Source organism: Argentina silus (assembly GCF_951799395.1).
Source record: "Argentina silus genome assembly, chromosome: 9".
Lineage (NCBI taxonomy): Eukaryota > Metazoa > Chordata > Actinopteri > Argentiniformes > Argentinidae > Argentina > Argentina silus.
In genome coordinates, this window is record NC_139663.1 from 12,443,183 (window position 1) to 12,457,134 (window position 13,952).

Below are 13,952 nucleotides of genomic sequence, written 5' to 3' on the forward strand. Positions count from 1 at the left end.
TCAAAGAGAACTCACACCGCAGCTTATACTAAATCCCTTCATGTATTGAGTAGAAAAGATGAATCTGTGTGTGAACCCAATCAGATAGATACTCCCTATAGAATATGGGCCAAGTCACAAAATCACAAACTAATACATTTTCTGGTGGGTTTCAAAACTCTTATAACACAGTAAAGATACAAGCAACTGTCTTTCATTAGAAAACTAGTCAGTGAGCATCCCTTCTCTTTAACCACTAAATCATGAAAGTAGGTGAGAATACATTGTATTAGGCATTACTAGCACCTTGCCTCTTACGGTCTCCCCGACTGGACTCTATGGCAACTACCAAAGCCTGGTGCTGCTATGGGGAAGGGAGTCTGTAAAGGTTTGGGGTGTTTACTGAAGGTCTAATTCTTATAATGGAAGGCAGAATCCATCCAATTCCACCAGACATTATGAGATCATTACACCAAGTCCAGGCATTTTTGACCACTGACCTCTCCCTCTCTCTCTCTCCCCCGTTATCACTTGATCAGATTCCCTCTCCTTTTGTGAGAATGCAGGAATTCCCCCAGGAATTCGCTCTGCTAGCCAGAGTATGGACAAAGGCCAACGTTTCCTTCTCAGACAAAAAGTGATAAACACTTTGCCTCATTCTCTCTTGAAAATGGTAGCCTTTTCCCTTCACTCTTTCTCTTCCTCACTTCTTCTTTATTCATTTCTTCTTCTTCTCCTCTCTTTCCTGCTATCTTGATTTCTCTCCTCTAACCTGGGTTGAGTTTCCTCACGAGAGCACGTTCTACTTTTCCATCCATTACCTACCATGAACTTAGCTGATCTTAGTGCCACAACACTTTGGAGCAACTCACCCTCAGGTTGTTGGTATAGTGTATAATGCACCATCCTGTAGTTTCATGGTCACAGGACCATGATGCAGGGCCACTAGCCCTCTGCTGCCTGTGAGATTGAACCCTGACCTCTGTGATCACGAGTCCCAACTGCTACCCCCCAGTCTCTCAATACACAACAAACATCATCAGTGTCACATGGCAGGTCACAGCAGATCTCACACTGTGGGAATCTCAGTCTCTAGAGATGCACTGAAAAACAACTTACCAAATGTAAGATGATAAGGCCCGTTTTAAAAGCCCCTTGGGGTTTTATCTCACTCTCCTTTTTTTTACTCTCTGTCTTGTTTTTTAAGTGCAAATAAATCAATAAAATCAAATGTAACCCACTTTCCAACATTAACTTGTACATTGTGTTGAATGTGTAACGTTTTCACATGCCGTTACATGCAGTTACATCAAATTAGGCTAGTGTATCGTACAATCTGATACAGCTTGTGGACATGAATGAGCAACAACGAAAATCGCATCCAAAAGCACCATCAAAAACTTGGTAGTTTTCATATTGATGGTGATAATAATATATTTCAATGAATTGTGTTTGAATACTGCTAGATGTGGTGTTCTATATAAACGTAGTGTAACAAATAGCAAATATAACATAGTTATTCATTAATACATATTAGATCGATCAACAATAGATTTACCTCCTATTTTCAATTCAGGAAATCATAACCTCAATGACAATTTTCTCTAATAATGATTGATTTACCCTCCTCAATAACATTACTGTACCATTAGATATGTCAAAATTATTAATTAACGAAGTCTACTAGTCTATTTCGTATAATGAAGTTGATATGACATTGTTCATCCTAAATTCACCCTCAAAATAATGAAATCAAAGTAAAAGTATTGTCTATCTAATTTCATTATAAGGGAATGTCAACCAAATATCTGAAATTATTGATTTCATCAAGAAGACACAAAGAGAAAAATACTACAATGACAAAATGTAGGCTAATCAATCTGACATAGTTTAAAGAAGTAATCCTGCCCATATTTGATTTCGACTAGTTTTAGGCTGAACTAATTGCGAATAATATCGAACAGAAAATAAAGAGACAGAGAGAACAAATGAGTCGTCTTTTACTTTTAAGTGTTTCATTTGACTTTGGTGTTTTTTTTTTTTATAAAACAATGTTTACAAACAAATAACCTTACGTCAAGAACAAACGTTAAATTTGTACAGCACCGATGCCAACTTTATGTCTAACAATAATTATATTTAATCAGTTTTATGTTGCCTATTGTCTTCAAAACAAGTCCAATATTCATAACTATTATCGATATTTTCGATACCGCTCTGTTTTCTCTAAAATGTTGATGATTTATAATCTAGACTCAAGGACAATATTAACTTAAGTTCCTACTTCTATTGTTATTTGTCGTGCATTAAAAACATAACTTTTAGATATTTTAACCGTTTTGAAGAGTTAAATCACGAATAAAGCAGAGCTATTCTGTTAATCAAATCAATTAAATGTTTAGAGGCGTTTTACATTTTTTAAAATTCAATCATTTGAAGGTGAATGGATAAATGAAAAAAAAAAACATTTAAAAAAACAACTGGCCTATATCCATTATCCCACTATTTCAAACGACTGAGGTCTACCACTAACTTTAATAATAACACGTATTATGGTTATTTTGATTTATGACCTTATATCAACCATGATTACCAACCCTCTTGACAGAGCATTATCAAAGTTCCATAGATTATCTTCATCATAGGCTATGTAATCATCCAAAATGCATGTAATTCCACCCGCCTCAGGAAGATGAGTATAGGCTCATACATGCAATGTCACGACATTGAAATCAAAGGAAATCCTTTCAATATTAATAACGCTTAATCATATAACCAGAAGTCTATCGACCTTTTCTCTTTTTCGTAACTTGAATAAATCAAAGCACACACACACACACACACACACACACACACACACACACACACACACAGACACACACAGACACACACACACACACACACACACACACACACACACGCACATTTACATAAGGGTCCTTAGAATAGGCCAATTCCTTTCAATACATAATCACACAAATAAACCACTTCTAAACTCATTGTGCACGATAATAGTCTAATTTTGCTTCTAATAAAAAGGCAAGCTTTATGATAACATATAGCAGATGTTCAAATCCCCTCGTTGATGTTCAAATCCCATATGAATCCAACCCTCCTACAAGCTTTTCTTTTTTTTCAATTAATCAACGTTCTAAGGGCCTAACAATACTGTCGACACGAAAATAGCAGCAGACTTTTTTTTTCATTTCCTAACACCATCAATCCTTGATCCTGCTCTCCCAACCTTCATTGCCGCACACTCACAAAAACTCACTTCAATGGAGATGAGGCCAGGCCACAGATCCAAAAGGACCAAGCAGTCCCCCGGCGTTGCATTCTAAGTGTCCCCCCTCTCAGTGCTCCAAGAGCCGGACAGTGCGACAGATCCATAGGCAGAGTAGCCGTGGTCTTGGAGCATTTTTCTCTATATGTGAGCGTTTGCTGAGACACAGACAAAGAGACGCACTAAAGGGAGACACAAGTCTTTTTCTCTTTTCTTTTCTTTTTTTATATACACAGAACTGCTTTTTGTTCCTCATTTTTTCATTTAAGGGGGTAATGGAAGGGGGGTGTTCGTTTGATCACATGATTACAATTCACCTGAGATAAAACAAAGGGCGCAAAGAAAGGAGGAGAGAGGGAATGAAAGGGAGAGAGAGGGAGAGAGAATCAGACAGAGAGATTCACTCATGGTTAGGATTCCCTTATCACAGTCAACATTCATGGATAATGAAAAAAGAAGTGATTTTTGGATGGGGGGGCCGGTGTCGCGAGAAGGAAATACAAGGGGTCATTGTTGTAAAGAACAGCGCGTGTGTTTGTGTGCGTTCGGCCCATAACATTCCCCCTGTCTCTCCTTTCTATATTTTCTCCAAATGCTGTTTGGTTTTAAATGTGTGCTCTGTGTATCTAAGTGACTGCGCACTGATGCAATTATAAAACTCACACATAGCATGAAGTAGCGCAGTGTTCGCCGCGGAATTATATTTCATTCCAACACATGAAGGCCAAGTAGGCCTGCATTGGATACTGTACGTTGTTGGCCTATCCAGCAACAAACCAGTAACAGTGCAATTCAAATCAGTTTTCTATTAAACCTCTACACGTTGAAGCAATTCAATCTAACCCTAACCTGAAATAAAATGTGACGCTATTGCCATTATCCCCCCCAAAATATACATGTATACCAATAACAACAATATTTCAACAAGTGAGCAGTGAGAGGAAGAAAGGTATATGACGACATTTTCTGCGCAAGGCAGGTGCACCCACAGCTAACCGGACCAGCCTCGGACAGGGGATGCATCTCGGAATGTGTGGAGCACCGTGTGCCCCCAGTAGGTCGACCCCTCTTTTTGACCAGAGGGGGGCTCTGATATGAGCGTGCCGCAACAAAGCGTCAGTGTGTTCCGTCGAGACCCCGCTGCTAATTTAGCTGATGTCCCCGGACATCACTTCAAACAGGATAAAAGTGACACTTCAAAGTGCGCCGTTGACGCGTGTATCCATCATGTGACTGAGTGACAGGGTGCTGTGCACGGACCTGCGGGCCACAGTCCTAGAATCTTCAGTCAAATAATAAGACACAGGACATTGTAGACATGCATGCTAATACGAATAGCATAATCTGATAACATACAAACTATGGATAATATTCAATTTTAAATGTCAAATACGTCTGTCAATAACATATACATTCAATCTCTTGGCTGAAATACACATATTTTTCGGTTTGGTTTTCTTTGGAACGCTTTCAAGAATCTCGTGCATGGAGGTAGGCCTATATGTTTGCATTTACATTATGGAATATTGAGCCTATTTGTGCACAAGGAGCGCGTGCAGGCCCACAGGCGCTTGGGTCAACGTGGAATTCCCCATACGCCTTTTTCTTACTTCCCAAATGGACTGATGTTGTTTTGAAGACTGCCTAAAATTCGCAGTTTTGGGGTGGCCTTATGTCCAAGCTTTTGCAGATGAAAATGTCCTACGGATTGCGCAGTATTGCGTAATTAATATACCCTCTCCAGCTATACTTCACGTCACTTAGCATTAAAAAAACACCATGTAGCCATCATTTTTCTTTTATGAGATGTGTGAGATATGAGAACGAATTTGAACGTAAAAACTGGCTAAAAGTCTACATGTCTGGATGGATACCTCAACTTCTAAATCAATCAACCCTCCACATTAAATCAAAACAAATCAATTGGCCAATTATGCTCAATTTGTATTCATTTGGCTGGCAAAAAAACGGATTAGCCTATACAAATTGAAAAAGCACAATACAGAGACTTAATGGGCATTTCTTTAAGATTTATGATGCACATCCAGCTACATAGGTGAATAATACATGGGGAGAATAGGCCTACATGGGACATCTGAAATTGGAACTGCAATAATTTCACTAACAAAAGAAGAACACCAAACATATAACATATCTCATAAAGTTTTATCAGATCAATTTCCCTATAGCCCAATGCAGTTTACATGTGTTGGTGTTGGAAGTTATGCCCAAACTTGTAGCGTATTCTCACATGATTTGATAACTTGGTCCACCTGATTGTTTCCAAAAGAATCAATAAAAAAGCATGACAAAGGCTTCAACATCATAGGCCTATCTAGAAGTCGCCTAATTTTGATGCTGATTCTGACAGAGATCCCGCCCTGCAGGAAACGGAGGAAAATAATCACTGACCAATCGGAGTGATTGCCGGCGTCGCACCCATGTAAGTTTGCTGCTCCTTTAAGACTTTTTCCCCCAGTTTTTTCTCTTTCCTCATACAACGGAGCTCTTTAAGCCCGGGCGCACGACACAGAGCAGGCATTCATAGATTGGGCAGTGCGAGCGAGGGGGCTGGGGAGTGAGCGCGAGCGTCACTTTGGAAACTCGGGAACACACGGACTCTCGTGCTAAGCGGGCGACCTCCTTTTTCATTACAGAAGTAAGACGCTTAGCATTTGAAATACTTTCCTGTCTCTGCTGCTCTCTCGTTCTTATTTTGTTATTCTTTATTTGTCATATAATCAAGTCATGCAGCCTACCTTTACATCATTATCAAAACATGGATTATTATTATTATTATTATTATCATTATTATTACATCGTAATAATTACATTATCACAGCTGTTTCTACTTAGAATTAGATGCATTCTATGGGATATTGCAGGACTTGATCAATCATGGTGCTTGATAGAATATTATTTTCTCAAATCATATGCACACAATAACGAGATAGTAGCGTATTGTTTATTTTCAGCAAGTCTAGTATAGGCTAAAATATGTCGACACAAAGCATTTATTTCAATCATGCACAAACTTACACGTTTCCATTTATGAGTGCCTTCTTTTGATGGAGTGTTTGCGACTTTTCTCGAGGATAACATTCTACTAATGAGTGGAGAGGAGTGCAGATGCTAAAATGTTTATGATGCAGTGAAGGAGTTATGGGATTTATCGAGTTCAACGAAACCTTTCCGATTAACAGCAAACTTTGACCCCTTAATCACAACTTCCATGACGCATAGAAATATTATGTATTCTTAGTTTTAGCCACTCTGTGAAGCATTGGTTTGATTTTACAATACGTTTTTACTGTAATTTTATTTATTAATTTGGGCCTTACACATTATCATTACAAATATGACAGCCTACTCCAAAAGGTTGTAAAAGTTCATGTTGTTTCATCAGCTGTCAATGTCAAAAACCCGTCCAATGTTATTCTAGGCTCCAACAAAAAGAGCCAAGCCTCAATGAATATATCTGAAATAATGATAAACTCATATTCAAACTAAGCCATAACATTTCGTTCTGTTGCATTTAGGCCTACATTTCTGCCAATATGGAAATAAATAATCTCAGATTATTGTGTTTTGGCTAGCCTATATGGTTTGGCTTTTGATTAGAATACATCTACATAGACTATAATACTGACAAAAATAAATAATTAATGCTGAAAAATTTTCATATACGCAAATTTAGGGCAAGTTATTGTCAGGTCAAGAGATAAAGGGCTTCCGCGCTCACACTTTCATGGTATCCTAAATTAATGAGGGCAAGCCGCATATACTACCGTAAATGGGTTCAGTGATGAACAATTGACATTCTAAACACAATTTAAAGGGAAAATAGAAAACAATCAATATATTGTATAGAGATAATATATTAGATAAGAGCTGTCCAATGTGTAATGGTTGTTGTACTTAGGCAGAGGACTCAAATGCACGACTCGTAGACAAAAACTTAAATCCAATGGAATAGTCTTTACTTTCAGAAAGGTTCGGTACACAGGTAGGCAGTCATTGGGTAGACAGATAATCCAGGAGGGGGGGTAAGCAAAGCAGAGTTTGGTACACAGGTAGGCCGTTCAAAAAGGCAGGCAGATAATCCGAAAAGGGAAGGGGGTAGGCAAAACGCAAAGTGAGAAACACACTCGGAGATCAAAAACAAGGAATACTTATCACTAGGAAATGCTGGGACGTAAAACACGAAGGTACAAAGACGAACTGGCAGAGAGATAGGGGAACACACAGACTAAATACATAGGGAAGGATGATGAGGAACAGGTGAAGCCAATCACAAGGGCAGGTGGTGATAAACGTGTACGCAAGTGTCTGAAACGAGAGACAAGGTGAGAAAAAAACTAAATAAAACAGGAAATAATAAATGAATAACATGAAACAAAGACAAACATAAACTAAGGAACAGGGCGAGACGTTACACAATGTGGACGAGCATAAATTAATTTATCAGCGGACAGACAAACATGTCTTTCTGACTTATTAACTAATTTTAACCATAGCCAGATGAGAATACTTTCTTTGTAAAGAAATGCGTCCATTGAAGAAGAAAAAACGTGTCGCGTTTGAATCACAGCGGAGCTCTGTTCTGCTTACGCAAATGAACACACCAAGGTTATAGCATGTAGCCATGATTGTCGTGTTATGTTCATTCCTTTCCAAACAACATATATTATACACCATTATTATATCAACATAGTGAATGGTTATTCCGATAATTTCATTATCATAATAATACTAATGGTAGCCTAATTCAAACGTTTGGCGAGCGCGCAATAGACGTTGAAGCGCGTATGTTGGAAGTGCACGCACGCATCGGCGCACAGGAACATGATCAGATTAACGGGCAAACCTAAGATCCGGATGCGCATCACTGCTAGTTATTGCGCTTCAATATGACAGATGGCGCGGTTATTGGAGAACAGGCATGATAAGGTAGCACACTGCAACTGCTTGCCAAAATGGGACCGAGTTTAATTGAGTATCCTGCGCTGCACTTTGATGTTAATTAAAAGCTAATTGACTGAAGTTTCTTGCACGACCCGATGCGTTGCGTAGTTACGCGATCAATTACAACAGCTGTAATTAAACAGTGTTCAGCCGTGGCGAGGCTATATCAACATGGTAAATGCTATGTGGGATCCTTAAATGCCAAGTGGGATCCTTGGCACGACGCCACCCCATTGAAGTGGATATTTAGATAGTTAGAGTTATGGTTAGGTAAGGGCTATGGTTAAGGTTAGGATTAGGGCTATGGTAAGGGTAGGGGTTAAGGTTAGGGTTTAACGTAGGGTCGTCCCAAGGATTCCATTTAGCATCTACCATTCCACCATATAGGCCTATTTCTTTCAAACCACCTTCATGGACAGTCTATAGGTAGTGCAACACTAAGGACAACAGCCACCGTGTAAATGACAAACACAGAAAGACAGAAAATGAGGGGTAGGGGAGAGAAAAGACAGTGTGGTGATCATCAGGTACAAGAAGAGGAGTCACGTCAACGCTCCCACGTAATAATTTGGCCTATGGCTTTATTTCTAAGAGATCTAATCAAATGTATCAAAATTAACCTGTCACCCAATTGTTTGAAGGTACTATTGCATGCAGGAGAAACCGATTCTGAATTTAATAACTATATGACAGATTAAAAGAACGACTCCAAGTCCAAAACAAATAGTCATGTTTATGTTGTTGAGGTTCACAAGTTCACTTAATCAAAAACTTCAAGGTCGTGTCAGCCTACACAGAAGAGCGTTGATTCAATGGACAAAACTTCACATTTTGTCCTCAATATATGTATACAGGCCCATGCACTTTCACAAACAGACAGTGTCCGATTCATACACGCGCATACACACGTACCCACACGCGGTTTATATTTCCAGCGCCAGCCCATGTTTATTTAAGAACTCCGAGGTATAAATCGGAGCCCTGTGCTGGTGCTGGCTCATATTATTCCAACACTTTCTCTCCGGGGAGCTTGGAATAACTGCCAAACCTTAAACAGTAGCTTGTTAGCTGGAGTGAGGCCTGGGCTGGAATAACAGACGGCACTGCGCTAACTAGGCTTCAAATTATACGCCTGCATAAGATTGCAATGTTGCATTTACAAATAGACCTACACTGTTTCATATATCAAATTCTCTTTAGGCTCCTAGTGAGATAATCATTTCCAATATTAATTTCCTCAACTGATTTTGCCCAATAATATGGCCGATGAAACATGTTCTTCTACATCGAGACTATAGTGGGTATAGAACCAACCAAAAAAAAGAGTTGACATAATAGTAGCCTATAATTTGTCCCTGCATCTAACTTTCTCGGATTCATTACAGGAGTTTGCTGTACAATTTCAGAGACACTGAGAAGAGTGGAACAATAATCTACTGGAGCAAGACTTGGGAAGCAACAGGTAAACTGGGGCCTACAGTACGCGCCGAGCGTAAAACAACAGCAACACGGATGGAAAGAACTTTGATGTGGAATCCTAACAGAATTTTGGAACGGAGACTGAGAGTTGAGACTGACTGGGAGTTTATATAAAGGAGACCTCGAGTGAGGAAAGCAATTTAGATTTTAACAGGTCTATAGTCTCCTTCATTCAAGAGTGCAATTCTCCATTCAGATTTAGGAATAGCATACGCTTTCTAGTTGAACCTCCTAGTCTAAGGAATAACGTATAGGCCTACTGATAGCCTACCCACCTGAGAACGGAAAGAGTTTATTTTCAGGGAGGAAAAGATGTCGGGAGAGGATCAAAGTTTATCTGAGGTAGAGATGAGTCCGGGGGTCTCGGACGACGGTCACTCCTTGTCACCGAGTCACTCCTCTAGTGCCGTGGGCGGTGGAGACTCACCTCTATCCGGTCAGCAGTCCCAGCTGGCTGGGGTCAGTGACGACGTATCTGATGTTGCCGGCGGCGTTTCCATCAAGTCCGACGAAGAAGATGACCGCTTCCCCATCGGTATCCGCGAGGCGGTGAGCCAGGTGCTGAATGGCTACGACTGGACGCTCGTGCCCATGCCTGTGCGTGTGAACTCAGGCAGCAAGAGCAAGCCGCACGTAAAAAGGCCCATGAACGCCTTCATGGTGTGGGCACAGGCCGCACGGAGAAAACTGGCTGACCAGTACCCCCACCTGCACAATGCAGAGCTCAGCAAAACGCTTGGGAAATTATGGAGGTAAGGGGCAGGTGGATAGGTGCACTTAAATGAGCAACAGTGAAACAGTAAACATTGGGTTGAAGTTCAAACACAATCACATTACAGACATGGTCAAAGGGTCAAATTAAATGCCTAGGCCTTGCCTGGAACCCCTATTTCCCATATGCTGCCCTGTCACAATAGGGTGAGCATTAGATTTGATTGATGGAGTCATGTTACTTTTATTTATTAGAAAAGAACATTGTTGTTTAGGCCTACTACTTGGTTCAGTTCTGTTTGTGCCATAGTAAATGATGCTCTGTTTGTTTATTAATTTAAACCTCTCATGTAGCCGATACTACCTTCTAGATTCCTGGAGGCTGCATGTTCTCTAGCCACACACACACACACACACACACACACACACACACACACACAGTGTGTGCCTGATGTAGCAAGTGTGTTTTGTATTTACATTATAGAAGTCACATGTTTCTGAATCCAGCCTAATTTCATAGCCCACTTAATTCACAGCCGTTTAGCTGGGTAAATGGCTCCTGAGGGAATTATTGTGTTTTTAGAAATCCCCTCAACTCAGTTTTACAGCTCAGATTAGTATGGCCTAATATATATAAACTTTTGCTTCACTTGTGGGTGAACACCATATTGAACAGCACATACCACACTTTTTGCAATGCTGAATTTTTAAGATTTCATTTGAGTTTAACCTTTTTGGTATTGCATTTTGGAGACAACAGTGTAGATTTAATTGATTTAGCCTACTGCTCATCATGCTGAATCATCTGATTTGGTCATCCAGAAAAACAGAGCAAAGTAACAGAGCAAAGTTGCCGGGTTAAATGCATGCTGGTTGGAGGAGGCCCATGAGAGGATAATTCATTAACCTGATAAGGAGGAAACAGCCTTGAGCCTGAGCCTGATTGTATAATTGGCCAAGAAACCTGATGAACTAGGAGTCTGAAAGGTCAGCGTTTTCTCATGCCAGTCCTGCATTAGTAATATTATAGATCTCTGTTACGAGCACAGGATGCATCTTTAGCCTGTCTCCTAATTGAATTAAAGTCCAGCAGAAAATCCTCTTGTGTGTGGGACAAGTTTTTAGTTGCAGCTGTGCAGATGGTGGAGATGGTCCGAGGTTAAAGGCTCAACCTCAGATCAACCTCAAAACTCAAAATCCTCACTGGGTTACAATAGAAACACACTGTATGATCGGTAATCGCATGTAATCGCATAAGCAAAGGAAATATGGATGTGTTACACACCAAACTCCTCCTTAGTCTTACGAATATATTCTTTATTGGCCTTGTTTTTAAATAGTTCACACTAACCTCATGGTAAATTACCTATAACTATTTATTTAATGCAGTCAGGCAAGGTAACTGACCTCTCTAGATTGTATTGAGGTTTCAAATGATCAGACACCAAGTTCTAAAATGTTGTCATGCAACTTCTATTTCCACATTCCAACATAATTCATGATTACGTCAGAGCAAGCACATAAAACAAACCACCTCAAGTTCAAGGTCTTGGCTGAAGTAACCTTGTTTTGATCTATCGATCCATTCTCTCCTTCACAGACTCCTGAATGAGGGTGATAAGCGGCCTTTCATAGAGGAGGCGGAGAGGTTGAGGAAGCAGCACAAGAAGGACTACCCCGAGTACAAGTACCAACCTCGCCGCCGTAAGAACGGCAAGCCTGGGTCGGGCTCTGAGGCCGACGGCCACTCAGAGGGCGAGGTCAGCCACAGCCAATCACACTACAAGACCTTCCATCTGGATGTGCAGCATGCCAGAGGGGCGGGGTCTCCTCTGGCTGAGAGCCACCATCCCCATGCTGCAGGTAGGGCACAGGCTCTGAATGGACTAGAATAGATGAGACGAGAATAATATAATAATAATAATAATAATAATAATAATAATATATCCATTTAATATATGCCATTTAGTTGACGCTTTTATCCAAAGAATAGAATAATAATAGAATAGAATAGCAGTTATGTGGCTGGCAAATGTGTCTTCTCAGTAGGATGATATAGTGTACATTCAAAAAGACAATATCGAAACATCAAAACATATAATTTGACATTTACATTTTAGTCATTTAGCAGACGCTTTTATCCAAAGCAACTTACAATAAGTACACTTGTTTCTCATGAATCAACTATACATCACAGTCATCGTAAGTAAAACCTTCCATAAGTGCCCCCAGCAGTCACAGTGCTAGAGAAAGGAAGAAAACATTGAAACATTTTATTAACATTTTTTATCAGTGGTGTGGTTTTATTCACACTCAAAAACTCATATGCCAGGCTAACAACTTAACTCTAACTCCATTCTCTTTGTGTCCTGTCTCCCTCCAGGTCAGAGCCACAGCCCCCCTACACCCCCCACCACCCCCAAGACGGAGCTCCAGTCTGGGAAGTCTGGCGAGGGGAAGCGGGAGAGCGGAGGAGTAGGGGGCTCCCGCGGAGCTATGGGGGTAGGAGCGGAGGGCGGCTCTGCATCCGGGTCTGGGCCGGGGAAACCCCACATCGACTTCGGCAACGTGGACATCGGTGAGATCAGCCACGAGGTGATGGCCAACATGGAGCCCTTCGACGTGAACGAGTTTGACCAGTACCTGCCCCCCAACGGACACCCAGGGGTGGGGCAGAGTGCAGGGGCGGCAGCAGCAGGGTCCTCCACCTCCCCCTATGCGTACGGCATCTCCTCTGCCCTGGCTGCAGCCAGCGGACACTCTGCAGCATGGCTCTCCAAGCAGCACCAGCAGCAGCAGCAGCACCACGTCTCCTCTCTGGGCTCGGACCCCTCTAAGGCCCAGATCAAGAGTGAGGCGGGCCCGGGGGGGCACTTTGCCGAGGCGGCCTCAGGGGGGTCACACGTCACCTACACCCCCCTCAGCCTCCCCCACTACAGCTCTGCCTTCCCCTCGCTGGCCTCCAGGGCCCAGTTTGCAGAGTACGCTGACCACCAGGCTTCGAGCTCCTATTATGCCCACTCTGGCCAGGCCTCGGGCTTGTACTCTGCCTTCTCCTACATGGGGCCCTCGCAGAGGCCTCTGTACACGGCCATCACTGACCCGGCCAACGTGCCCCAGTCACACAGCCCCACGCACTGGGAGCAGCCTGTCTACACCACCCTGACGCGGCCCTGACAGACACCGGAAGCTGAGGGCGCTGGTGCAGGTGTAGCCCCCATGTCAGGCCTACAGAGTAGAGGTGGCCCGGGTTGGGGGGAGGGGAGAGATGGGAGAGATAGAAGAGACCCGTCTTGGTCTGGCCCAGGTGCAGAGAGAGAGAGATCGGCAGGGCCTAAGGATTTAACATGGAACATGTCTGATTTCGTGGGGTAATATGGTGTAGTAGTGTAGGCCTATTACTTCAATGTTAAGTACTTGGAGGGTTGGATCCTAGTTCTTGGGTCTGGAATAGAGAGAACAAATCATATTCATACTTAAACCTATAGGCTTATCATTGAAATGGTTTTATGATGTAAAGATGTAAGAACAATTA

The 13,952-nt window shown here is 41.7% G+C and overlaps 1 protein-coding gene across 1 annotated transcript; it reads left to right on the top strand.

The window, feature by feature from the left end:
• Positions 1-10,018: 10,018 nt before the first annotated feature.
• On the top strand, positions 10,019-13,594 carry sox10 (SRY-box transcription factor 10; the record flags this gene model as incomplete). Its single annotated transcript, XM_083677305.1, has 3 exons — positions 10,019-10,458; positions 12,018-12,280; positions 12,801-13,594. 3 exons carry the CDS (start codon positions 10,019-10,021, stop codon positions 13,592-13,594), a joined length of 1,497 nt encoding a protein of 498 aa, XP_083533431.1.
• Between the last annotated feature and the right edge of the window lie 358 nt (positions 13,595-13,952).